We start from the raw sequence: 25944 nt of genomic DNA on the forward strand, positions 1-25944 counted from the left end.
TCCAAAAGTTTGCTCCTGTATATAAAAATACAATTGATTTTTATAATAATGACTTTGTACTCTGTGAACTTGCTCAATTGCCTATTAGTTCCAGCAGTTGTTTTGCAGATTCGTGGGATTTTCTATGTGAACAATCATCTTGCTCGAACAAAGATAGTTTTACTTCTTCCTTTTTAATTTTCATGCCGTTTATTTTGTTTCTTTGCCTTATTGCAAAGATAGGTCCTTGCAAGGTCCAGTGCAATGCTGAACAGAAGTGGTGAAACCAGACGCCCTTACCTTGTTCATAGCTTTAGAGAGAAAGTGTTCAATCTTTCACCATTAAGAGTGAGATTTTTCATACATGCCTTTCTATCAGACTGAGGACGTTTCCTTCTGTTCCCAGTTACATTTTGTCAAATGCGCTTTCAGCATCATTTGGGATGGCCATGTGGTGTTTTCCTTTCATCTGTTCATGTAATGGGACAACCCCACTGTGTGCAATTGCTGCCCACATTACAAACCCTACAATACGTCAACATTTTTCCTTTAAATAGTCAGTTGTCTTTTTAAGAATTTAAAAAAATGAGTAAAGTCCTATCTTAACCCACATATTTACCATTTCCAGTGCTGTTCATTTCCTTGTGTTGATCTGAGTTTCCATCTGTGTCATTTTTCTTCTGCCTGAAGAATTTCCTTAAGTGTTTCTCCTAGTGATGAACTCTGATCTCTTTTACTTGAAACTGTCTTTATTTCATCTCTTTTTGGAAGGAGAGTGGAAAGTCAGATTGACAGTTTTTTCTTTTGATATTTAAAAATTATGATGTTATTGTTTTTGATGAGAAATCAACCATCATTCTTACTATTCTTTTCCCTATTATTGTTTTCCTTTAGCTTTTAAAATGATTTTCCCTTGTCTTCGATTCACAGCAGGTGGACCATAGTCTGCGTGGGCTTAGGTGTGGATTTTTTAGAAATTCTGCTTGGGTTTGCTGAGACTATTGCTTCTACTGTGCTAGTTGATATTTTTCACTAAATTCAGGACATTGGGGGCATTATTTATTTTAAGAATATATTTTTGAAAAAATTTTATTTTCTTTATTGTTTTGGTTGTGCTGGATCTTAGTTGCGGCACTTGAGATCTTTCGTTGCAGTGATTGGTCTCTTCATGGTGGTGCTCGGGCTTCTCTCTAGTTGTGGCAAGTGGGCTCTGTAGTTGTGACGTGCGGGTTCCAGAGCGCGTGGGCTCTGTTGTTTGTGGCACACAGACTCTCTAGTTGAGGTGCACGAGCTCAGCAGTTGTGATGCACAGGCTTTGTTGCCCTGCGGCATGTGGGATCTCAGTTCTCCGATCAGGGATCGAACCCACATCTTCTGCATTGGAAAGTGGATTCTTTACCCCTGGACCACCAGGGAAGTCCTCATTATTATTATTATTTTTTTAAAAATTTATTTACTTATTTATCAGCTGCATTAGGTCTTCGTTGCTGTGTGTGGGTTTTCTCTAGTTGATGCGAGCAGGGGCTACTCTTCATTGTGGTGTGTGGGCTCCTCACTGCAGTGGCTTCTCTTGTTGTGGAGCACGGGCTCTAGGTGTGTGGCCTTCAGCAGTTGCAGCACAAGGGCTCAACAGTTGTGGCTCACAGGCTCTAGAGCACAGGCTCAATAGTTTTGGTGCATGGGCTTAGTTGTTCTGCAGCATGTGGGATCTTCCTGGCCCAGGGATTGAACCCATATCCCCTGCACTGGCAGGTGGATTCTTAACCACTGGGCCAGCTAGGAAGCTCCCCGCCCCATTATTTTTTCAAATAGTTAGATCACTTGATATCATCCCACAGGTAACTGAGGATTAGTTAAAAAAAAAAAACAACTTTTCTTTCTGTTCTTCAAACTGGATAGTTTCTATTTGTTTTCAAATTCACTGTCCTTTCCCCCTCCAATTTTCTGTTAATTCCATCCTGTAGAAATTTCCTTTCAGATGTTGTACTCTTCAGTTTTAGGATTTCCACTTGGTTCTTGTGCTGGTTTTATGTGGTGTCAAATCAGCTAAGCCACAATTACTTTTTTTCTTAGAGTCACTTCCCTGTGTGATTCCAAATTAGGGGTGGCCAGACAAGGAGTCTGCATGAGATTTGTAAGGGAGAGTGAAGCCGCGGCTGTGTTACACCCTGGAGGTGGGTACAGCACAGCTCGCTCTGCTCTGCTGACTTTCCTTCTTGGGATAGCCAGCTGCGATGGGACCTCCTCCTCCAGCCTCTCTGAGATCTGAGCCAGTGAGCGCAGGCCCAGGTGAAGGGCACCAGCTCCTCTGCTGGTCCCCACATCGTTGTGGTTGGAGGTAGTGAGAGACAGATGTGGATTTTAGTTTGTCCTCATGGGTTCCTGATCTTCCTCATGGGGCTCCAGTTTGTTCTTGCTTTCCCCCACATCTCATCCAGTTTTCCTTCCCAATTGCTGGCCCTGCTGACCTACGATGACTTCAAGTTCATGACTAGATGCAGAGACACCCACCTTCTATAGACATTTTTACCAGCATCCACCATTTCATTAGGTCTACCCCTGACAATAAAACCCTATATTCATATCACTTGTAGTGTTCTGCTTCTCTGACCAAATCCTAACCATTTCTCTGCTGAGATTCTCCATCTGTTCACTCATGATGACCATCTTTTCCTTTAGTTCCTTGTGCATATTTATCATATCTGCTTGAAAGTCCTTCTTCTAATTCCAACAGCTGGGTCATCTATGGCACACTTATAAGACTGCTTTTTCTCTTAACTGTTAAGAAAGGAAGCATCATCTTGTTTCTTCATGTCTGATAATTTTTATTGTCTGCTGGCTATTGTGAAGAATGGGTTATAGATATTTTGTCTTCTTTGGAAGAGTGTTGATTTCTACTTTATTCAGTAGATAAATGATTGCTGACCATCTGGAGATTTTGCAGAGACTTGGCTTACATTTTTGTTAGGGTGGGTCTGTTTCAACTTTGTCTTTAGGTCTAGGGTGAATCCCTTGGTCTTAGGACATAGTCTTTACTCCCAAGATATAGTTCTTCTGGGCTTTCAAAGGAAATTCTGAGGTGTTTACCAAGCCTCTTCACCATGGTATGACTCCAGGAATTTGTGAGGAGCCTGTATACATATGTTAGAGCCAAGCCACCTGTAGATCCCTCATTTCTGGGGTATCTCCCCTCCTTTTCTGACACTCTGGGAGCCAAATTCTCTTCTCTGATGCTTCAAGATGATAACAGATTTCTGCTTGAATTCTAGCTCTTCCATTCCAAATGGACTGGGGTGTACCCTTTGGGAAGAAAGCCATACAAATGTGCATCTCACCCAGAGACCTTCTTGTGATTCAAGGGTCGAGGCTCCTTCAGCCCTGTTTTTGCCTGCTTTTGGTCCCTTTCAAGTGTCTTTATACTATTATTGTTATTTTTTTAAATTTTTGGCTGCACCACGTGGCTTGCAGGGCTTAGCTCCCCAACTAGGGATTGAAGCTGGGCCACGGCAGTGAGAGTGCTGAGTCCTAACACTGGACCACCAGGGAACTCCCTTCAAGTGTCTTTAAATGTTTGTTTCTTATATTTTGTCCAGACTTATAATTATCTACTGGCACGTTAGTCTGATGCAAGCTACTCCCTTAGGGCCAGAATCAGAGTTTTGAGATCATCTTTTAAGGAAGAAGCAAAAGGAAGAGAGAAGTGGGGGTGGTCCCTGAATCCTGTTAATAGGAAGAGAGCTGGAGAGGTTAGGGAGATGGGAGTAAAGAGGTGTCAGACTATCTCCTCCTTTAATAGACTGTCTCCTCCTTTAATAGACTGTCTCCCTTTGCTGGAAAAAAAGTGTGTGTGTGTGTGTGTGCGCGTGAATGTGTGTGTGTCAAGGGTGCCCTGGAGCACTCTAACCTGTCTCCCTGAAGCCGGTGCACGGGGGTTGGAAGGCAGTGGAGGAACATGCGGAAAAGTTGCCCTCAGGGCCTTGCCAGCTGCTGGCAGGTGTGTAGACACATGTGCCTGAGTGAGCTGAGTCCTCGGAACAACCCAAAGCCTGGTAAAGACACTGTATCTGCCTCTCTCCCTCCCCCACCACTCATTATTTGCACCAAACTGTCAAAACAACATGAGAATGAGAAAAAGGTCCCTAGGATACTTTGCTTTTCTGGTTTGTCTTTTAAACGTGTCCCAGGATATCTGATGAAGATGCTACTGGTGGGTTAGAAATCATGACACCTGCTACTGGTTGATGTTTTGGGGGCAACAGCCTGCTATCAAAGCAGCAAATAGGAGGCCTGCAGGCCCAAGTGGTCTCCTCCCAAGTTTGAGACCCTAGATATTGGGCCAGATTGTGTTTCTAACATTTTTGGAATTAGTTGCACACATTTAACAGCGCGGATTCCTAGCTGAATCCTTCAGAGGGGCCCGTGCTCTGCAGCCTGCTATAGCTCCCAGCCCCCCAGCACTGAGGCTTGTCTCCGTCTCTCACTCACACTCCTGAACTCGGCCTATCAGGCCCTGAAGGTTTTTGAGTCTGTGAGTCCCACCCTAAATCGTGCTGGTGTGCTACCACCATCCTTGGTAGCACCACCATAGTTGCCTGTCTGGAGTTTAGGGGAAATGGAAAAGGGTCTGCATTAATCCATGGGAATTAAGGACACGTGTAAAATCCCCTGGAGAAAACTACAGAGCAGGTTATGGCCTGCCAGGAGGATGGCTTGAATGATAATGGATATTCCCACAATGCTCTAAGAAAGCCTCCCTGGGCCTAGACCTGAAGGGTGTTTCCACTGCGGAGCGAGCCCATAAGGTAGACGCAGGTTGAGCTGAGGGAAGGCTGGGTGGACAGCAGGGGAACAACAGGCCGTGTTGGCTCTGGTAGAAAGAGGTCATGTGCGGGGACAGAGCAGCTGGTTGTGACAAGATGTGGCAACATGGGGGGGAGGGGCAGCATCACTACATCAGCAAGAGGCTGACTTCCACCATGGCGATCTTCGTACCAGCAAAACGTACCGCTACACCGGGCAGGCACGTAGCTTCTGGGCACAAGAAGATGAAAGAAGGCCTGAGTCATGATGTAACGGGTGGAGGGAGAGCAGATGGGGCAGGGACTTCCCTGGTGGCCCAGTGGTTAAGACTCCATGCTCCCAATGCAGGGGGCCCAGGTTTGATCCCTGGTCGGGGAATTAGATCCGCTTTCCTGTTTGGCTTCCACGGAGGTCCATGTTTGTGGAAGAACTTGGGTCTAATCGCTGCCGACAGCTGCCTGTGTTCTCTCCACCTCCGGCGAGGTGGGGCTGGCCACGAGGGAGGAGAAAACATTTGTAAACATGTCAAGGGACAAGGCAGAGTCAGTGCAAATGCAGTGGGACCTTTTCACTGAGAAGATAAAGCCGTCTCTTGTAAGCGATGCTCGGGTCTGTGGGGATAGGCATGGCATCGCTGGGGGACTCGTTCCTGATTATCTGTAGCTGCTGTGGGTGGAAGTCAGCTCTGCGGAGTAGCAATTATTTTCAACCTTTTCCCATATAACATGTTTTACAAGAGCTGCTAACAATGGGCAAAATTAACTGTCACTTTCCACCATCAACAACGCAAGGGCCAAACAGCAGGTGGTGTAAGGTAAAAGGTGACTTGTGAAGGGCTGAGCCGGCTGCTCCCTCGCTCCCCAGCCCCGAGAACCAGGCCCTGGAGAGTGAGCAGCTGGTGTTCCATGGGGCTGACGCCCACGAGGCTGCGCTGGGCCCGCCGAGCTCCCCCTTCGGGCCCTCCAGGCTCCAGCAAGCTCTCACGACTTTAGCTCGAATTCAGCCAGGTCCCTCGTCACCACGGCAAACCTCAATTAGCCACGACGCCACTTCCTGGGACCAGACCCCGGGCTTCCCCTTGAGTGCCTTACCCCTCTGTCCAGCGGGACCTTCACGTCCATGGAGAGAGACCCCGTCTCCCCATTGATCATGGCTGTTCTCAGCTTTGGGGGGAAGGATAACAGAATTAGTTCCTCAGCTCACACTGGAGCACGAAGACACTGAGCCTCAGCTTGGAGGCGACCCCTGGGAACCTCCTGGGTTTTACCCTTTCTCCTCCGAGCAGAACGCCAGACAGAAATATAGACCTGCTTCCAGGTCCCCTTTAGCTGGAATTCTGGAATTCATGGAGAAGATGCTCCCAGTGGGCTGACAGGCAAGGGAACACAGCGGCCGAGCCCCAAGACCCAAGTTCCTTCAGGAGGAGCTCCCAACCCCAAGGCCAGCCTAAAACGCACTTGAACCCAAACTCTGCCTAAAACCCCCTTGAGCCCCAAATCACAGATGTGTGCTCCTTCAGCCGCAGAGGAAGAGACTGTTAGGTCTCTTCAGCTGTTGGGAGGACTACCCTTTAGAGGCATTGCTCCTGCTTTGGGCTGAGGGAGCCAGGTGAGCCCAGCGCCCACAGCCCCGGAACCCGCCGTCCAGCCAACCAGTGCCCTCCACACCCCCGCCCACTCACGGTTCCGGCCTGGTCCTCCCACTCCACTTCTGAGAGGTCCACGCTGTTGTAGTTGGGTTTGGGCTTCAGTTTCTTCCCCTCTCTGTACTGAGTGGGCCGGTCGGGGGGAGAGACAGGAGGTTAACACAAGGCCCCGCTCAAGCCCCAGCCCTTTCAGAAAGCCTGTCGGGTAGAGTCATGAACCAGAGAATCTTGGCGAATCCTTGTAGTCACCTGGGCCAACCTTCCACCCGAGGCAGAGAGGCCGTTGCAGACATTCATGACAGACGGTCTCCGGGTCTCTGAGGGGGTGTCTCCTATTATAAGTCAGCCTGTCCTGCTTTTGGACTCTCGTTGTTAGAAAGTTCTTCCTTGTCCAGAGCTGAAATCTGTCTCCCTGCGACTTTTACCCATGGGTCCCAGTTCTCTCCCTGGAGCTACACGAATGGCTTCCATCCGACAACCCTGGGGACTTCTGAAGGTGCGTGTCACTCCTGAGATGTCACCTCTCCAAACTAAATGTTCCTGGGGTGCAGATGCCTCAGCTTCCTCTAAATAGGCTCTGTGTTGTCAGCATCACTCTCAAAACGGAGTGCCTGGGACAGCTGATATTTCAGACGGGGTCTGACCAGCGTGGGGTAGGGTGTCCCCAGTGTGGACCAAAATATCATATGGCTCTGACCACTGCCTCTGATTCTGCTCACTTCCAGACAGCGACCTTGCCCGATAGGCCAAACCGGGTTTTCAGCCCACTGGATCCTCTCAACCCTCCTTGCGATGCTCTGTTAAACCACAGCTTTACCATCTTACGTTTGAGCATCAAGTATTTTGTAGAACTTTCCATGCATCCCTAATACATTTCATGCAGTTAGTTTCAGCCCATTGTTTTAGAAGAATACTTCCTGAACACTAATTTTCCCCCTTCCTGTATTATGCATACCTTCCAGACCTCGAGGCATCTGCCTTCTGTGTTTCCATCTTGTTCGTAGACTTTTTGAACAGGACAGAGCCAAGGACAGATTCCGTGGAGCCCAATAAAGCTCTCTGTGCAGCTTGACAGGACCATTCATCAACACTCTTCGAGTGTTATGATGATTTTCTGGCCCTAACTTTCTCTCTCTCTACCCAGGCAGACAACATCAAGTCATCTGCTGTCAGGTCTGCAGCACTCCCCAGGATTAGTAAGTGATAGAAAAAAGAAAGAGAACAGTTTATCCCCAGGGTGGTTAGGAATTAATCAGAGGGTCTCTTCTTAGCAGGACGAGGCCCGCCACAGGCGCTTGAATGGCTGAAGGCCCCTATCTCTGTGTTTCTTGCTCCACCAGTTTCCTCCTCTCTCAAGAAAGTGTCTCCAGCTTCCTGCCTCTGCTCGAATCATGTCCCCATTCTTGGTCCGTTCATTGCCATCTCCTCACTCCTGACAACACCTGGAAGGTCGTCCTGGGCTCCTCGTAGTAAAACCATAATTCCACTCCTGTCACTTATATACTGGGTGTTGACACAGGAAGATTTCAGGCCAAAAGTATAGCTCTTGACTGCCTTTTAATTTATTGCTAGGCATATGCCCTATTATTTTTCCTTTTTAAACTCAACTACTGTTCTCCTGGACACCTGTCATGAATGGAGCGTGCTTTCTGCAGGAAACTCACTCTGTCGGCTTTGCTGTGTCTGTTGTTATGGAATGATGTTCTCTAATTGTTTCATTTGTGTACATCTATTTCCTTAATTAGACCACACGCGCCTGTTGACCGCATTCTCGGAGCAGGATTAGGTCAGGTGCACGGTGGGTCCACAACGTGAGTTGGTTGGTTGAGACCTCACGGCCATCAACACTACATAGATGCTGACAGACAGGTTTCTGACCGGTGCCCCTTAATTCTGCAAGTCACCTCCAGCATCAACATTTTTGTTATTTCCCTAGTGAGTCATCTTGGCCCTGGGGCTGCCCCCACAGGACCCACAGGTACAGGTCAGTGACCCATTGTGGGTTCAGATGCTTGCCCAGCAGAGTCTGAACTGGGAAGACAGGGTGGTTTCCAGTGTGCCCTGATCTCTCTCAACTCTGAACCCCTAGCATTCATTTCCTTAAACAGCTCAATCAGTGCCTCTGGTCACCCAGTGTCTATCTGACCTGAACCGACAGCAGTGTGGCTTAGACTGGTCTCTCTGTGGCACCTGAGCAGGTGAGCCCTCGGTGAGGGCTCGGAAAGCTGCCCTCAGTGCTGCTGTCCTTGGTGCCAACCTCGACTTGGCGGAGACTGGAGGAGGGGAGGGGCCCCAACGCCGTGGTGACCCTAACTTTCCTCCTCGCTGCCCCAAGAACTGCCTGGGAGGCAGGACCTTAGAGAAAAGTCTACCCCTTTCTCTCCGGCCTCAGCTGCTCAGCTGAATGCAGGTGGAAACGCCCAGACCCTCCACGTGGTCTGGATGGAGGGAGCTGGAAGGGGGCGGGGGTTCTCGGGAACACATCCTCAGGGCAGGCTCAACTCTGCCCCCGCCTCTTCGGAGACGCCTCCTGCCATTTCTAGTGCTAACTTGGCACTCACACCCCTCGGGCGGCCCCTGGTGACCTGGGGATACATGGTCAGACTCCAAGGGGTGATGGAGGTGGTGATGAGAGGGAAGGTGGCAGGTCCTCCAGGGACGCTGCACACTCATCACAGGCCCCCCGAGACTGGCTGCTACCAGTTCCTGTATTTCTGCCTTGTCTCTCCTGCTAGATCATAAGCAATTTGAAAACAGGGACCATGACTTAATTTTTTTCTCGTATAACATTGGGTTCTACATGGAGCCGAATGTGTGTTCGTTGTTTTAGCTGTTTTTATGAACTACCCACACATCCCACACAGTTAAGACCCCAAGGCAAATAGGATAGGTACCTACCAGAGGTCGGAGGTCAGGATGTGAGAGGATGTAGCCGTTGTTCGTGTTCAGAAAGGCATAGCCGTGCACCCCAAGCTAGGAAGACAGGGTTGAGGGGGGTCAGAAGGCATTTGTGCAGGAGGACTGGGGCCGGGCAGGGATTGGGGCTGCAGCTGGAAGACGGCTGCTCACAGCACCGTTTCTTAGACAAGAGTATCACCGAGCTGGGCAGCTTGCAGCCGCTCGCTCTGAATTCTGCTCCAGATGTACTGTGGTCAGTGACCGTAACAACGCACATCACACCGGCCTCCTTCCTTCCAATGCGCTGGGGCTTTGATTACGCAGCCTCATTCCTCCCCAGACGGGCTGCGTGGCAGGGATGAGGGCCAGGATGGGACAGAGGTGCTGAAGGCCACAGAGCATGTCGCAGCTGCTGTGACCAAGGGTCCCAGGGGCCCGAGTTTCTGTTCCTGTGCTCTGTGCCCGCACGTCTCTGAGGGCGGGATGTCCGGGGAGGGGACGTGGCGGGGGGTGGGATGGGTGGGATGTCCGGTGGGGAGCAGCAGGCCCCATTCCCACTGTGTGCTTGGTTGCACTGCCCGCAAGGAGGCTCCTGAGCCTGGTGGGGCGGCTCCTGGGGGGCCTGCGACCCCACTCGGGGCCTGATCCAGGCTCACCTTGTACCGGGGCGCCCGCTTCATCAGCTCTCTGAGGGCCACGTCAGAGCCCACCACGCCCAGAAGGATGCCGTGGGATCTCTGGAAGGAAGCACCCGCGTCAGGGGCACCCGGTTTCCCGTGCGTGAGGCCAGACTGGACCCACAGCCTTTCCAGAGCCCAGAAGAGGAAGCCATTTGGACCTCAGGTGGTCCTTCCTCTGCCGTTAGATTTTAGGCTGCACTCGCTCCCTGGAATAAAAATCTAGAACCTGCCAGCAGAGGCTGCAGGAGTAATCTCAGCAGCTGGGAAGATTAATGTCCAGCATTAATATTTAAGTTGTAATATTTAAATGAAATACAAAGTTGAATGAAATATTAACTTTCATAGTACGGGCTGAACTATTGTGACCCAAGGGGGCCTAATCTAGAGAGGGGCCTTGAAAACACGAAGCCTGTAAGGGAATATTTCCTGGCCAGATGGAGGATGGGAGGATCTCACACTCCCCCATCAGAGCCTTTACAAACAAGCCAGAGCCTGCCCACGCTGGCAGGTTCTGTGTGCTTTTGCTGGAAGCCTGGCAGGTGACCCCTCTGGCCCTGTATCCCCAAGGCAGGGTCCCAAGTCCAGTGCAGCGGGCTAGCACCAGGCTGGCTGAGCAGAATCACGGGGCAGCTTCGGGAAGTGCAGACCTCGACCCACCACCTCCCGACCCAGAGACTCTGACATGGCGGCTCTGATGCCATGTCAAGAGCCATGGGTCTAGAGATGCCAGCCAGCAGCCCGAGCTCTGACCCAGGCAGCTGCTCATAGGCGATCACTCACTGTCTCGTTCTTCTTGCTGAAGACTGGCATGGCCACAGTGGTCAACAGCGCCAGGCTCTGTGCCTGCAGGTAGAGAGCTGTCAGGGGGGATGGGCGAAGGACGGAGTCCACAGATGGGGACCCAAGTCCCCACGTCAACCACGACTCAGGGGCACCTTCCAAGGGGAGGAAGAAATCCCCAAAGGGGCTTCCCCTCTCTGCACGAAGAGAGCAGGCAGAAAGGCTGGAGTGGGGAGGGCTGGACAGGGGACCGGGCTGACGTCACTTCGCGAGCGAAGCCTAAGCCAGGGCGGGTCCCAGAGCCCCCGAGCCCGCGGCCCAGCCCCCGAGCATGCTCACCCAGGCCTCTGGTCTCAGCCACGCCAAGGATGAGGGCACACCCATGGGACCAGCCCATCCATGCATGAGCCCAGAAACAGAGGCTCAGACAGCAAGAGGACACTCCAAGGAGTCAACAGGGGACAAATTCTGGTCACTGAGACGCCAGATTAAGTGTCAGGTAAGAGTCCCTGGATGCTTCCCTTAAAGGCGGGGTGTCCCCCAGCCCTTCCTCCGCCTGAAGCCTAGAATGCGGCCACAGGCGCCCTGAGCCCCACTAGCCACTTGGACCATGTGGACCCCAGGGATGACGGGGGCAGGGGCAGCGGGAAGGGGCCAGGGGGCTCATCCACCTCTAGGGGAAACACAATTCTCTCCTATTGAAGCCACTATTTCCAGATCTCTCTCAGTCCCAGCCTGATACGGTGCCACTGGAGCAGGGGTCTACGTCTGCGGTGGGTCTGGGGAGGGTCAGGAAGGTCCCCTTCCCCAAAGGTCTCACCTGACTGTCTACCTTCCACATTTGGTCTTGCGTGGCGGAGACCTATAGGTGGTCTCCTTGGAAACTCAGGCCCTGAGGGAGGGTCCCTGAGGGAGCTGTAGGGTCCTGAACCAGTGGTCTTCCCAGACCCCTCTCTTCCCAGAGCAGGTGGGAGAGGACAGTGAGCGGATGAGGAGGACGGGAAAAGTGAGGGATGAGTCTGGGGCAGATGGTTCTGTTCTCGGAGGGTGGCCCTGGGTGGCGATGTCACCCCCACCACGTCTCCCCGGGAGGTGCTCTGCCCACCCCTCCCCCAACCCAGGAGTCACTGCTCACTCGCTGGGGGCCGCACCTTGCTGTCCATGTAGGCTTCCGTCCAGGTGACGTCGTGGTCGTGGTTGATGACCATGGGCCGGCTGAGCACGTGCAGGTACTCCATCACGTTCTCCTGGGCGTCCGCCAGCGTGGAGATCTGTGTGTAGTAGCCTGGGGAGAGGAGGGGGTGTGTGGCTGTAGGGGCAGGGCCCACACTCCCCCAGCGCTGACCACTCACCGACTGTGAGCTGCCTTGGGCCACCGGGCACTGCGTCTCCCAAGGATGCCCTCTCCCGGAGCAGCCAGAGGCCAGTGGCGCCGGGGGCACCCGAAGTCCTGGCTCTGCCTGGACTTGGGAGAACCTTGAGGGGTCCTCCAGCACCAGAGCTGCACCAGGAGCAGCAGGGTCTCAACTCAGGGCACGAGGCCGTCCCTCACTCCCTGCAGGGCTGTCCTCCAGGGGTGCTCTTCCCTGCAGGCAGCTCTGTCCCAGATCTGTTCTAATTTAATTTTTTATTTTATACTGGAACATAGTTGATTTCCAATGCTGTGTTAGTTTCAGGTGTAGAGCATTTTTTTAATTTAATTTTTTATTTCATATTGGGGCACCTGCCCCCTTCCTGCCACCCTGCTGCTCCAGGTCTGTTTTCACAGAGCCCCGCCTCCTCCTCTCTGACCACTGTCCTCCCTCAGTTACGGGGAGGGGGCTGCAGCCCAGGTGGTATTTAAAAGAACAAATGCCTGTGATGATTTAGCACGTGTCCACTCACCACCTCCCACAGAACATTGTCCCCTGCTCCGGGAAGGAGACAGCTTTCATTCCCAGGGTGCCTCTTGTCTCAGACCCTTTGACCGCGCTCTTCCCTCTGCCCGGAGCACCCTTCCCCACTCTCTGTGTCTGACTCACTCCTACCATTTCTCTACGTCTCACCTTAGACCCCCTCCTTCAGGAGGCCCACCAAACGTGAAAGGGCTCTCCCCTCGCCCAGCACCCTGGGCAGCCTGTGCCCCTTCCACCCCACAGTGCAGTTCAGATTGTCCCGTCACCGACGGCTCAAGTGTGTGCCTCCCCCACTGGACAGAAGTGGGGCAAAAGCAGGCCTTCCTGACCACATCAAGTCCCCAGGGCTGGGAGAGTCGGCCAGCCCACAGCGGGTGCTCGGATGTCCTGCTGGGATCAAGGGGCCTGAGTCAGCACCTAACGGCCCAGGTCTTGGGTTCTGGCCAGAGACAAATGAGGGCTGCTACACATAAAACATGATTCTAAAGAAAATGATGGCCTCTGCCTTTTGTCTGGAGCAGAACCAGAGCACATGTGCTTCATCTGTAGCAGCAGGAACGGAAACTGGACCTGAGGGAGGACTGACATTGGAGGTGGGACCCATGTCTACGTGGTTTTCCATGTGGCGACTTGGATAAGGCTTATTTGAGGAGATGGCTCTCCCTTCAGCAGAGCCGGAGTCACCACCTCCAGGTGCATTGGGGGCGGTGTTATGGGGGCGAGAGCCCCGCAGGGAGCAAGGGACATCCATCTTGCTTTGTTCGGCTGGAAGGGGTGGATGCTGCCACTTCTGCTCTGGGCCCCCATGAGGGAGCCCCAGCTCAGCACCTACGGGGTCTGGGGACGCCATCCCACGTGCGCTAAGGTGAGGCTGCCGGGTGCCCAGCCTCACGTGGCATCACCCACCTTTGTTGTTGCACGCGATCCACTTCATGCGGTCAGCAAAACTCACTTCCCTCCCGATCAGGTACGTGAAGACCCGGACCTGGCGGACGAGACACGGTGGACTCAGCAGCGTCCCGGCCGCGAGGGGCCTGACCGTGTCTGAGTCTGGGGTCGGGTCTTCGCACTTTCACCCCTTTGTATCAGGAAGGGCCCAGGGCCCAGGCTCATGGCAACGTCCGCCCAGAGTCGGGGCTCGCCCGGCACGGCTCGCAGCCAGCAGTTTTCCATCGTCACCCTTGCTCGTGGCCTCTGCGGTCACCGTGATGTTGGAACATCATCCTGGGTTTGGGGCAGCCCCGGAAGGTGGGAGGAGGCGCTTCCCCGGTGCTCCCTTCCCCGACACTGCTCCCCCACCCCAGAGAGGAACCTTGCGGTCGGGCCAGTTGTATTTCTCCAGCACCGGCTCGTAGTCCTCCACGGCCCCGTCGGTGATCAGCATGATGGCCTGGCTGCACAGGCTTCCTTGCCCGGCCTCTTGGAACTGCGTGGAGGACCGGGCGGTGACTCCCCCACCCTCCCCCCCGCCACCCCCACGCTCCCCACTCCACCAGGTGCCGTACCTGCTGCAGGATCTGGAAGGCCTCACTGAGGGCGCGGTCCACGACCCCCACGCCTTTGACCATCAGCTCGTCCACCAGCTGTTTGAAGTGCTGTCACGGGGAAGAAGGTAGAGGTGGGCCAGGGAGCTTGCACCTTTGGTGCTACCTTCAGAGGCTGTGCAGAGCTATCTGCCCAGAAGGACACAGATTGCAGGACCCATCCCCTAATTTCACGGCTGGACCCCTGCGGCGGATGTTTCTCAAACGCCCCCAGGATAAGCTGAGAGGGTGTGAGTGGCCGGGTGCAAGGCCACCCCCACCCCTGGAAGGAGAGGCTGGACCAGCGCCAGGTGCACCCACCTCGCGGTTGTCCCGATCCGCCTGGACCAGGATCCCTTTAAAACAAGGCTCGATGTAGTGGATGTAGTCGTTGTACTGTAGAGGCAGAGGGCAGAACACGTAAGGTCAGTTTGGAAAGTTAGGGCCCAGGGATAAAGCTCGCAACTCACGGGGGCCAGGGGTGGGGTCACCCGGGCCCCTGTATGATACGATATTGGGGGACACGACGCTTTTGGCAATTTCTCTGAGAAGAGGGGAGGGAAGGGTAGGGCCTTAACCCTAAACATTCTCCCTCAAATCCTGGCCCTGGGCATCTTCAAGCGAGGCCGGCTGGGTGCCGTCCTTCCCCGGAGCTCACAGAGACCGGGAGTCACCTAACTCTCCTCTCCCGTTTCCTTCTCTTTGTGCCTCCACTTCATCACCTTTCGGGGGGCAGGTGGAGAGACCCTCAGGAGAGTCGCTGTGAAAGCAGGACCAGGGCTGCAGGCCCCTCTGCCGACAGGGCTGGATTTGGGGAGGCAGGACGCAGAGACCGGGTTCGCCCGTCCTGCAGAAAGGAGGCTCCTCCCGCGGTGGTGCCAGAAAAGGGCACGCGGGCGGGCGGGGCTGAGTTTAGGGATCTACTCAGATGCTCCTTCATCTGGGCTGGACCCCAGACTCATCTGGGAAATTGAGGAAACCTACCGACTCCGAGAAGTGGACATACGCATTTCTCACGTAATTTCAGAAACTCTGTGGACCCCTGGAAGCCCGACTCTGGTGGGGAATCCCAGCCCCAGGGGACAGGGTTCTCCACAGCACGAGGCGTCCAGTGCCCATAAGTACAGGTCGTCCTGGCGCAGGAGGAGGACTGGTCTTCTGGAACAAGAAGGTGCGTTTACCGCGATGATGTTCACAAAGTCGTTCTCCCCCAGCGTGTCCAGGATGGTGGAGACCGTGTGCTTGGCGATGGTCATCCGCAGCCCCTTCATGCTGCCGCTCGTGTCCACCACGATCACGACGTCCTTTGGGGACGTGGCGGCTTGTATGTACCTTTAGCAGAAAGGAAGGGACAGGCCGACGGTGGGAGAGCTGGAGCCAGGACCACCACCCTCCGGGTCTCCCTGATGTCCATTCAGACTCTGGCTCAAAGTTCAGATCAACACCCAGGCTTTCTCAGGTGCAGAACCACTCGGTTCTGAAGCCACTTCAGATGCAATGGTTGGGACGGTGCCCATCGAATGGTCAAGTCCTGGTGGTGAGCCTTGTCCTCTTTGTTTCAGGCCAGCCCAGGTCCCAGGGTTGGGGGGCTGGCAGAGGGAAGGGAGGGAGCTGGATCCCCCTTCAGGCTTGGTTACAGATCTGCCAGAGGAGGGGTGTGGAGGAGAGGCGAGCCTGGCCGAGGGTTGGTGTGGAGACAGCTCAGTGCCCTGGAAGGAGGTTGGGGGTGGGGAGGACAGATGTGGTCAGTCCTGGAGCAGAGCAGCTGTAGGAGGATGGGTGGAAGGAGGGATGCAGAAGGACACTCTTCTTCTCTTGTGTTGGGTTAGCTCTACACACCTGCAGCCCTGGGATGGGTGCCAGACAGGCCCTGGAGAACGAGGCAGAAACCAAGGCTACAGAGAGATGCCAGCCCCAGAGGCCTCGGCGCGGGGCCACTTACCAGCCTCGGTTCCGGCAATCGAAAGTGATGACTCCATTCTCATCAGGCGTCCATTTGATGCCTGGGGAAAGAAACTCTGGTTGTTTCACTAGCTCAGCAAGGCTGCTCCAGAGCCCCTGGCTGGGTGCTGACACCTGGGTCGGCCAGGACCCCGAGGGCAGGGCCAGCTGCGGACCAGCAGGTCACCCTGTAAACTGAGGCAGCAGCAAGGAGGGAGGCCGGCTGACAGAGGGATATTCACCTCCCCAACCACCCAGACCCAGAGTTGGCTTAATTTCACAGGTAGGACCTGCTCCCTGCTCTCATGTGGTTTCTGGGACTCATCTGTGAGGCTAAACCTCCCATCAAATTGCAGATGGAGAGGCTCGGGGGTGTAATTTTTATTTGGCATCATTGCCATTCAGCAGAGTGTGGACAGAGCAGGAGCGAGCTGGGTGCTCAGAGCTCCAGCCCCCCTGCCTCCAGGCAGGATCGGCTGTTATTCCTCACACCCTTCCCGTTAGCCGTGGGGAGAGATGACTTGGCTACAAGACTGTAAGCTCCTCGAGGTCAGGTCTTCCCAGTGCCTGGCAGGTCTGACCCAGGTCTTCCCAGTGCCTGGCGGACCTGACCCAGGGATTCCCAGTGCCTGGCGGACCTGACCCAGGGATTCCCAGTGCCTGGCGGGCCTGACCCCAGCACCTGGCAGCTGGTGCTCAGTAAATGTTTGTCACGTGGATGAGAGGAGTGACCCACTGGCTGTACTGGGGTAGAGTCTGTCCTGCCCATCTGATAAAAAATACGGATAAATGCACCCTTATCCCCCGCACAGGTTAAGACTCACGGGATTCGTAATAGAATCTCTATTGAAAAGGCCATTGGACTTCAGATGAGATGCCCTTTGAGGCGTGGCTGGTCTCTCAGAGGCAGGAGAGGCTCTCAGGGGTTGTGTCCCCCAAGCCAAACAAAGCAGAGTTCCCAGGGAGGGCGGCAGGCCCCAGGCAGCCAGCAACCATGGTCAGGACTGTGTGGTGGGGGCTTGACAGCCTGGCTCTGGTGGAGGCTGTGGGCAGCTGCGAGGAGCAGGGCTTCCTGAGGCCACCTTCCCAAAGCAGCTGGTGGGGACACCTGATCCTTAGGAGAGCAACGGGGAGCGGACGCTGAGGCTGAGGTTCTTGGCTCCGAACCAAAACCTTGGAAGAGGGCTTTGGTGGTCCCAGGTGGGGTGCCCTCAAGTCCGAGCAGAATCACAAGTCAACCCGCTCGAGGGGAAGCTTTCCCGTCGGGGCTTACAAGCCAAGGTCACCACGTGCGTTAGAAACAGGCCCCTGTGCATGAGAGGCAGCCCAGGCAAGAACCGTGAGATGTATCCTCCCAGGATGACAGGCGCCACTGAGACAGGAAGATGAGGGCACAGCCACTGTGGAAGAGGACCGAGGAGTGGCCTTGAACAAGTGGGCGCTACAGGCCCCATGAAACAAAGTGCCTAAAGGCTCGGGCTCCAGAGGAAGTGACCAGAGATCCACAGGAGTAAGAGGTGAGCTCTGTGTCTGCTCCACGGATGTAAGCAGATGGTTTCCAAAGGACAAAGCGGGTGATAAATCCCCCACCTAGCAGAATCGCCGAACTCCCAGTTCCCTGAGAGACACAGAGAAAGACCTGATACACATTCCTAAGTTGTTTTTGCAGGAAGCAGATCCCCACCGATGAAAACTTCTGACCGCAAGCACGGGGACCTCAGACCGGTTGAAACCAGATTGATGATGCTTGAAACCTCACTTTGATGCCAATCAAGCTGAGAACGGAGCCTGAGTTGATCAGTTTCCTGCAGCCTCTCCCCCACATGGCCTTTAAACCCCTTCCCTGAAAGTCCTCAGGGAGCTGGAGCCCTTTCCTGCCTTCTCCCTGGTGCACAAGCCCTCCCTTCAATAAAGAGCTTTGCTGGCCTAAGCATCTTGTGGGAGTGAGGTTCATTTCTATGGTCTTGCTGTCCCAGAATCTGGAGAGAGTGCCTAGGAACACAAACAAGGGATATTTGCATCAAAGAACAGTGAGCGAATCTAATTTGTGGGGATAAAAACAGGGAACCATTAGACAAAAATAAATCAGAGTTGGGGGTAGAGGTGTAAGCAGGAGAGTTCTAACGTCCTTTTCTGACTAGAAGAAGGGTAAAAATAATTATAACATCTCGTATTAAAAATGCTTGATAAAATAGTAGGGCTAATTACTGAAAGAACAGAAACAGAGGAATAAGTTCCAAAGTGATAGAAAAAAGAAAAGTAAGGGAGGAGGGGAGATTTATCAAAAAAGATAAATCATTAAAAAAGAAGAATAAAGGAAACATAAAAATAGAGGGACGAGGGACTTCCCTGGTGGCACAGTGGTTAAGAATCCGCCTGCCAATGCAGGGGACATGGGTTTGATCCCTGGTCCAGGAAGATTCCACATGCTGCAGAGCAACAAAGCTGCTGAGCCCACGCGCTGCAACTGCTGTAGTCCGAGCTCCACAACCAGAGAAGCCACCACAATAAGTCCACACACCACAACAAAGAGTAGCTCCCGCTCGTCACAACTAGGGAAAGCCTGAGCACAGCAACGAAGACCCAACGCAGCCACAAATAAATAAATAAATAAATAAATAAATAAATAAATAGAGGGACGAGTAGAATTTTAAAAAATAAGATAATAGCATGTCCAACTAGATCAATATAATACATGGAAAGGTGCTTAAGTTGCTAACTGGTAAAAGAGATTATCAGTTTGGATAATATTAAAAGCTATACGCTATTTTCAAGAGATATGGCATAGAAGGCCGGAAGTGAAAGATGGGAAAAAATAAACATATATCAGGCAAATACCAACCGAGGGCATACTGGCATCACTCTATGAATACCAGACAAAATAGACTTAAAATAAAAAGTGTCATAAGACATAAAATCAGCAAAGACATAGAAAATCTAAACACTATGATTAACAAGCTTGATCTAATGACATAAGCAGAATTTTTCACCCAACAATTAAAGCACACATATTCTTCTCACACATGGAATATTTACAAAGCTTGATGACATACTAGGCTATTAAGCTAAACCCCAACAAATTTCATGTAATCAGTACCACATACACCATGCTCTCTGACTGCAAAGCAACTGAACTAGAAGTTTATAATAAAAAGATAAATATAAAATCCCTGTATATTTGGAAATTTAAAAACACACAGTTAAATAACTAGAAGATCAAATAAGAAATCACAGGAGAAAGCAAAAATATTTAGAGGCAAATAACAACTAAAACACTACCATGACATCAAAAAGCGCAGGCAATAACTTCTTTGTGTGAGAGGACACAGTTAACAGAGTGCAAAAGGAACCCAAGGAATGGGAAGAAATATCCAGAACATGTAGAGAACTCCTTCAAATCAGCAACAACAACAAAAATAACCTGGTTTAAAATGTGTTTGCACACAAGTCGACAGCTCTGGAAGCCCTGATGTGGCAGGAATTCCATCGTGGGGAAGGCTTGAGGGAGTTGTCTTCCAGCATTTGAAGGGCTGCTGGATGGAAGAGGGATGACTTTGTTCATCGAGGCTCCAAAGAACAGAAAAAGAGCCCATGGCTTGTTGTGGATTTGGGCAGAGAGACAGGAGGCGCCACAGAAGGGAACCTGTGAGCCCTGAGGTCACTCTGTTCTCCTCCTAAGAGAGGCCCTGGGGACACAGATCCATCCTCAAGACCCTTTGAGACAGGTTTGGACCCGGGACCTGGAACCCTTTGCTGCAATGTTTGCACCTGGACAAATGGCTCCTCGAGCCACGAAATGCAAAGAAACTGTAAGGGACTAAAAATAACTGCATGCATGCACAGTTGGGGTAAATTATGGACAACAAGATACAAAAAGACCAAAAACCGAACTGCCACTTCGGAAGAGCCGGGAGCAAAAGCAGGGCAATGCGCATGGCCCCTGCACACGGCCCCTGCACACAGCACCACCAAGCAGGTGGGCAGCCCACCTAAGCCACCCCTCCAGCCCGACCTCTGGACACACCCCTACCTTCACCCCATGTAAGGAACCAGCTCACCACCCCCTCAGGGAGCAAACCAGCAAGGGAACCTGTTACGTGTTCTCACTCCCCCGGCGCTGCAGCAGGGGCCCCAGTAAAGCCTTGCCTGAATTTCTTGTCTGGCCTCTGATCAATCTCTGTTGATTAAGGAGGCCAAGAACCTTGGCCTTTGGGTTTCTGTCTCAGAAAACAGGGCAATGTTAAGTCTTTCTGGACAGGTGGCTGAAATAAGAAGAACGGGAGTGAGCTGTGGGGGTGGATTATTTTAAATGAGAAGTAAAAGAAGGCAGAGCTCTTGGAGACCTCATGGAAGGGGTTTCCGTTTTCTGCTCCTTGGCCGACGCGGGAGGTTACCCTGCTGCCTGCTGCGTTGGCCACTAGCTTGTGACACGTCCTTCCCGGCTGTTGAACGAGTGACTCTGCCCCATTTCTCCAGTGAGGATGCAGCCTTCTGAAGATCAGAATTGTTTTACCTCCTTTCCACCTCCCACACGCTTCTCATAGGACAGAAGTCCAGGTGGGCATTTACTGCTGGTTACCGAGGGGTCTGATGATGTCATCCGTTCATTCCTTCATCAGCTGTTTCTTAAAAGTGTGCTTATCAGGTTGTGAAGGGGACGGAGGTGGGGTGGGAGGTGCTTTCGGACCAGGGTACACGTCCAGGGCCTCTGTTGCCTTGTTCCCAGAGAAGGAGCCCTGAGGACCATGGAGATGCCTCCCAGCGGCCTTACCTGGATAGATGCGGAAGAACCCCGTGGAGCTGCCGAAGTACTGCCAGGTCAGTGTCGGGTCTCTCTGGAAGTTCTCCACAAAGACAGGGTTCAGGGCTTCGGACATGTAGATTCCATTCAAGATGTCTGGGTCTGAAGGGTGACATTAAAGGAGGACGCGCAGGGGAAACGAGATCAGTTTTCCCCTGCTGAACACGCGTGCGCACACGTGCACACACGCACACATTTGCGCGCACACAGCCCGCAGGGATGCCATCCGCGCCTGCTGTGCACTCTGCGCTTCCACACGCGTGCTCCCCACACCCGGCCTGGGGGAGCCCATTTGCCCCCGGCGGGGCTGCGGGCCGGGTGCGGCGGGCACCTTTATTGTAGACATCGGTAGGCAGCTGCACGCTGCTCAGAGACGTGTTCACCAGCAGGTCGCTGAAGTGCGCGTTGGCCTCCAGGATGAACTCGGCCCCCAGCTCCACGTAGGCACCGCTGGCGTCCTTCTCATTGATGAGGACCGAGTTGTAATAGTCAAACTAGGGTGACAAGGAGGAGACGGGGCCCGGGGAGGGGGAGGGGAGGAGAGAGCGAGTCAGACGTGATGGATGTCGGGTGGACTGCCTGCCCGCGTCCACACCGGGGCAGGATTCCGGCCGCCACCGCTGATTCAGGGCAAATACCCATCCAGACATTGGATCGGATTGTTGGTTCTTCTGGGTTTTGGTGTAAACTGTCTAGATACGGCTTCAGTTCCCACTTTGGCATGTGTGGACACAGCCAGCGCTGGAGACAGACAGGCGGACACAGATTCAGGGGGAGGTGGACAGATGGAGGAGGACAGATCGAGGTGGCCTCACCAGCACCCCAAGCTCTTGTTGCGGGGGTTCCCTGCAGGGGGGCTTCCCTCTAAAGAGACAGCCTACAGCCTGGCCTCAGGCCAGCCGTAAATCTCTCCTCAGAGGCTCAGAGTGGTTCAGAATTAAACCCCTGCAGGTTCATACAAACCTGTGCACATTGAAAGATAGAGCCAGGCCTATGCCCCCCACCCCATGTCCCATCCTCGGTGACCACGGCCCCTGGGGCATTGGGACATTAGTCACCATGCCTCCCAGGGCTGTGGGCGCGGGAGGACTCACCACCAGGGATTCGTTGAATTCGTGGTTCAGGTCGGCCTCCTCGGCAGCCTCAACCAGATTCTGCAGGCAGGGCCACAAAGGGGAGAGTCAGAGGGGACAGGAGGCCAGTTGTCCCTCAGAGTCCACTCCCAGGGGTCCACCCACAAGCAATGGGGACAGACTCTCCGACCAGCACCTGTGCGCGAATGCACACAGCAGCACTAGTCACAGCAGCCAAAACGTAGACGCACATCAAGGGGACAGGAAGCCAGCCTGAAAGGTGACACCCTGAGTCCTTCCAGCTACTTGACATTCTGGGGAAGGTGAGGCTGGGGACACAGCGCAAAGGTCAGTTGTTGCCAGGGGCAAGCAGGATTTCTTAGAGCAGTGAAACTACGCTGTATGAGCTATAACGAAGGATACATGTTGTTACACATTTGTCCGAACCCCGAGAATGTACACGAGCAAGAGTGAATCCTCAAGCAGACTGTGCACTTTGGGTGACAGTGATGTGTCAGGGTAAGTTCACTAATTGTACAAACATACCAGCGGGTGGGGGTGTTGACAGTTGGCGAGGCTGTGTTTGCGAGGGCGGGGGGGTAAGTGGGAACTCTCTGTACTTTCTCACAATTTTGCTGTCAACCGAAAACTGCTTTAAAAAATAAAGTCTATTAAAATGTGTGTGTGTGTGTGTGTCTCTCTATATATATATATTCAATCTGTACGTATTCAGCAGCCAAAAGGTGGAATCACCCACTCTTTGACCTTTTGTATCTGGAGTCTTTCACTTAGCATAATGTTTTCAAGGTTCATCCATGTTTTAACACGTATCAGAACTCCATTTCTTTTTATTTCTGAATAATACTCCATGTTACGGATATCCCATGTTTTGTTTATCTGGTCCTCAGTTGATGGAGATTTGCGCTGTTTCCAAATGGAAATCCCTCCATTTGCAACAACCTGGACAAACCTGGAAGACATCAGGCCAAATGAAATCAGCCGGATGCACAAAGACAAATATTGCATTAAGTCACTTACATGTGGATCGAAACTAGTCAAACTCCTAGAAACACAGGGTAGACGAGTGGTTGCCAGGGACTGAGGGAGGGTGAAATGGGTGCTGGTCAAGGGGTACAAAGTCTCAGTTGTGCAAGGTGAGTGGATTCTGGAGAACTGATGTACAGCAAGGTGACTTAGGTGACAATATTGTAGGGTGTACTTGACCTTTGCTAAGAGGGTAGATCTTGTGTAGTCTCACCACTCATACAAAAAGAAAGAGGGACTTCCCTGGTGGCACAGTGGTTAAGAATCCACCTGCCAATACAGGGGACATGGGTTTGAGCCCTGGGCCAGGAAGATCCCACATGCCACGGAGAAACTAAGCCTGTGCGCCACAACTACTGAGCCTGCACTCTAGAGCCCGTGAGCCACAACTACTGAAGCCCATGCACCTAGAGCGCGAGGTCCACACCAAGAGAAGCCACTGCAATGAGAAGCCCATGCACCAAAACGAAGAGTAGCCCCCGCTTGCCACAACTAGAGAAAGCCCGTGTGCAGCAGTGAAGACCCAACACAGCCAATAAATAAAGCAATAAAAACCAAAAAAAAAAAAAAAAAAAGAAAGAAAGAAAGGGGTGGGGAGCGAGGGAAGAAGGAAGGAAGGGAGGGAGGAAAACACCATTTATACACTGTATCCTTAATACAACTACCAATTGTGAGGTGATGGATAAGGTTGGGGTGAGGCAATGGATAAGGTGAGTCTATTTCACAGTGGATGTGTATATGGGGTCATCAGGTTGTACAACTCAAATATACACAACTTTTGGTTGTCAATTATACCTCAGAAAGCCTGGAGGTGGGGGAAAGGAGACCAGAGCTCCTATCCCAGCTTCTTCAGGGGGAGGCGCTGAGCCCTCTGGGTCTCTATTTATACTCCTGTAAACTGGGCGGAACAACCCTTGCTGCCCTCCTCCCAACTCCCAATGCTGAGATGTGATGAAGAAATTCCACAGGGCAAAGATGATTTTACTGCTGCTCTGCAGACAGTTTCCCCAGGGCACCCTCATCGAAGGGTCTATGGCTGTGGCCCTGGCGGTACCCCCAGCAGGGAGCAGGGCCTCACGTTTGGAGAAGGTCCACAGAGCAAGCGCCCCCTGGGTTGGTTTTCTGCGTTGAGATCATGGGAAGGACGTGGCGCCCCCAGTGTCCCCAGAGCCCAGCGCCCTGGCCTCTGGAGGTGTCCCAGGAAGGCCAGCACCTAAAGGGGAGCATCCCTGGGCCCCAGTGTCTGCGCTCCACCCAGAGCGGCTGACTGAGGAGGCAGGCGGTACTGCTGTGCTGGCTTCTCTGTGGGTCAGGGTGCCCTGCTGTGGGTGGTCGCCAAGTATCTCCTCACTGCTTCCCAATGCTAAAAGCCCCTGCCCTAAGCCTGGAGAAAAGAGGCTGCAAGTCGTAACACTTGGGAAAGAGGGCCGCAGCAACTGTGACCCTGGATTCCTCCCAGATGGCAGGTTTTGCTGGGGGAAGCGGGGAGATGAGCAGCACACTGGCCAGGCTGCAGCCTGTCCTCCAACACGCCACCCTCCCCCATCATCCATGCAGCTTCAGCCTCCCCTGCATGTCCACCAGCCCAGCCCCCTCTCCTCTCTCCTAGCGCTCCTGGCCCCGCAAAAGGAGTTCTTTTGGGACTAATGCTGGTCTGGGGTGACCGGATTCCTGGCTGGGTGGAGAGGGGAACTGTGTCCCTCCAGCCACACTGCACCTGCTGGTTTATACCGGCCAGATCCCCACGGGTGGTGGGGAAGCACTTCATGCCAGAGAAATGACATGTCCCGTTTCTACCAGGCCAAGCCAGGGTGCAGTGACAAATCACTGGGGCCCTGGGCACCCATCAGGGCAGCACTTGGGTACCATGAGAGGCGGGTCTGTATGGCAGGAGGGGAGGGGGTGGGGGAGGAGGAAAGGAGGAGAGGGGACGAGTGAGGGAGTTCACGTTGCCTGCTGCAACCCTCCGCCCCACCCACCAGTCACTCAGCCCCTGACTCCTATGCCCTCACTCTGCACCTGCTTTGTCCCATCACTGAACCTGAGGTTGTGATGCAAGGCCCTTCCTAACACTGTGGGTTGACCCTCCAGCCCTGGACATTGTTCCCTAAGGCTGGGTGCCCACCCCAGCCCTCCCATCTCTCCCCGTGCCCCCGTCACCTCCTCCTTTACAAGGGTCTTGTGGCTCACAGGCTACAAGGTAGAAGGTAAGGTGGGTGGAGGGCTCAGGGAGGGTGTCGGGTGTCCGGGGCGGGTGGACCCCCAGCCCGCAGGCCTGAGCACCTGGACAGCCTCCACTTTCCTGCGGAGCATGGTCTCCATGTCCTCTGAGAACTTCCTCACCAGCTCCAAGCCGTCCACCTCCTTGATCTTCAGACTGGGCTCCACGTCCTTGTATTTCTGCTCAGGAGATGTGGAGAGAGGACTGTTGTCTTGTACCCAAATGTCCACTCCCGGCTGCCGAAGGCCTCCGCCCTCCCCACTGGTCATTCACACTGGGGCCAGGACAGCCCTCCCTCCTCTCAAAACCTCCCCCATGGACGGCAAGAGATGCCTCTTATCAGATGTCCTCTGATTCACATCCTTCAGAGGGAGGAGGTTGAGGCCCAGAGAGGTTGTGAACTTGACTGAGGTCACACAGCTAGTGCAGGGGCTGGGATTCTATATGCTGCCTCCAGGGGCTGCTCTCAGGGGCTGTGAGGCCTGAGTTTGTCTGTGACCCCCCTCACATCCTGTGAGCTGCAGGGCTGGGTGCTGCCTGACCCTCGGCCTGTGGGCTTGGGGCGTTAAGAGGGCCGCTGAGCCCGCAGAAGGCACTCTCTCACCGCGGGTCCTGAGTGCCACTTGGGCACGAATCACTCAGTTCCCCAAACTGTAAGATGGGT

The 25944-nt window shown here is 53.4% G+C and overlaps 1 protein-coding gene across 1 annotated transcript in view; it reads right to left on the minus strand.

Moving 5' to 3' along the window:
* Window positions 1-25396, minus strand: part of CACNA2D4 (calcium voltage-gated channel auxiliary subunit alpha2delta 4) — a 78282-nt gene extending 52886 nt beyond the window's left edge. Inside the window, exons 1-16 of the mRNA XM_057702231.1 lie at window positions 25343-25396; window positions 22037-22096; window positions 21274-21436; window positions 20913-21044; window positions 16143-16203; window positions 15382-15532; window positions 14522-14596; window positions 14183-14272; window positions 13990-14103; window positions 13584-13662; window positions 11918-12067; window positions 10783-10859; window positions 9979-10059; window positions 9323-9397; window positions 6461-6547; window positions 5871-5942 (exon numbers count right to left, since the gene is read on the minus strand). Coding sequence (XP_057558214.1) covers window positions 5871-5942; window positions 6461-6547; window positions 9323-9397; window positions 9979-10059; window positions 10783-10859; window positions 11918-12067; window positions 13584-13662; window positions 13990-14103; window positions 14183-14272; window positions 14522-14596; window positions 15382-15532; window positions 16143-16203; window positions 20913-21044; window positions 21274-21436; window positions 22037-22096; window positions 25343-25381 — 1506 coding nt within the window. The 5' untranslated portion in view covers window positions 25382-25396. The remainder of the gene's footprint in view (window positions 1-5870; window positions 5943-6460; window positions 6548-9322; window positions 9398-9978; window positions 10060-10782; window positions 10860-11917; window positions 12068-13583; window positions 13663-13989; window positions 14104-14182; window positions 14273-14521; window positions 14597-15381; window positions 15533-16142; window positions 16204-20912; window positions 21045-21273; window positions 21437-22036; window positions 22097-25342) is intronic.
* Window positions 25397-25944: the final 548 nt, after the last annotated feature.

Source organism: Hippopotamus amphibius, chromosome 12 (genome assembly GCF_030028045.1).
Source record: "Hippopotamus amphibius kiboko isolate mHipAmp2 chromosome 12, mHipAmp2.hap2, whole genome shotgun sequence".
Classification (NCBI taxonomy): Eukaryota; Metazoa; Chordata; class Mammalia; order Artiodactyla; family Hippopotamidae; genus Hippopotamus; species Hippopotamus amphibius.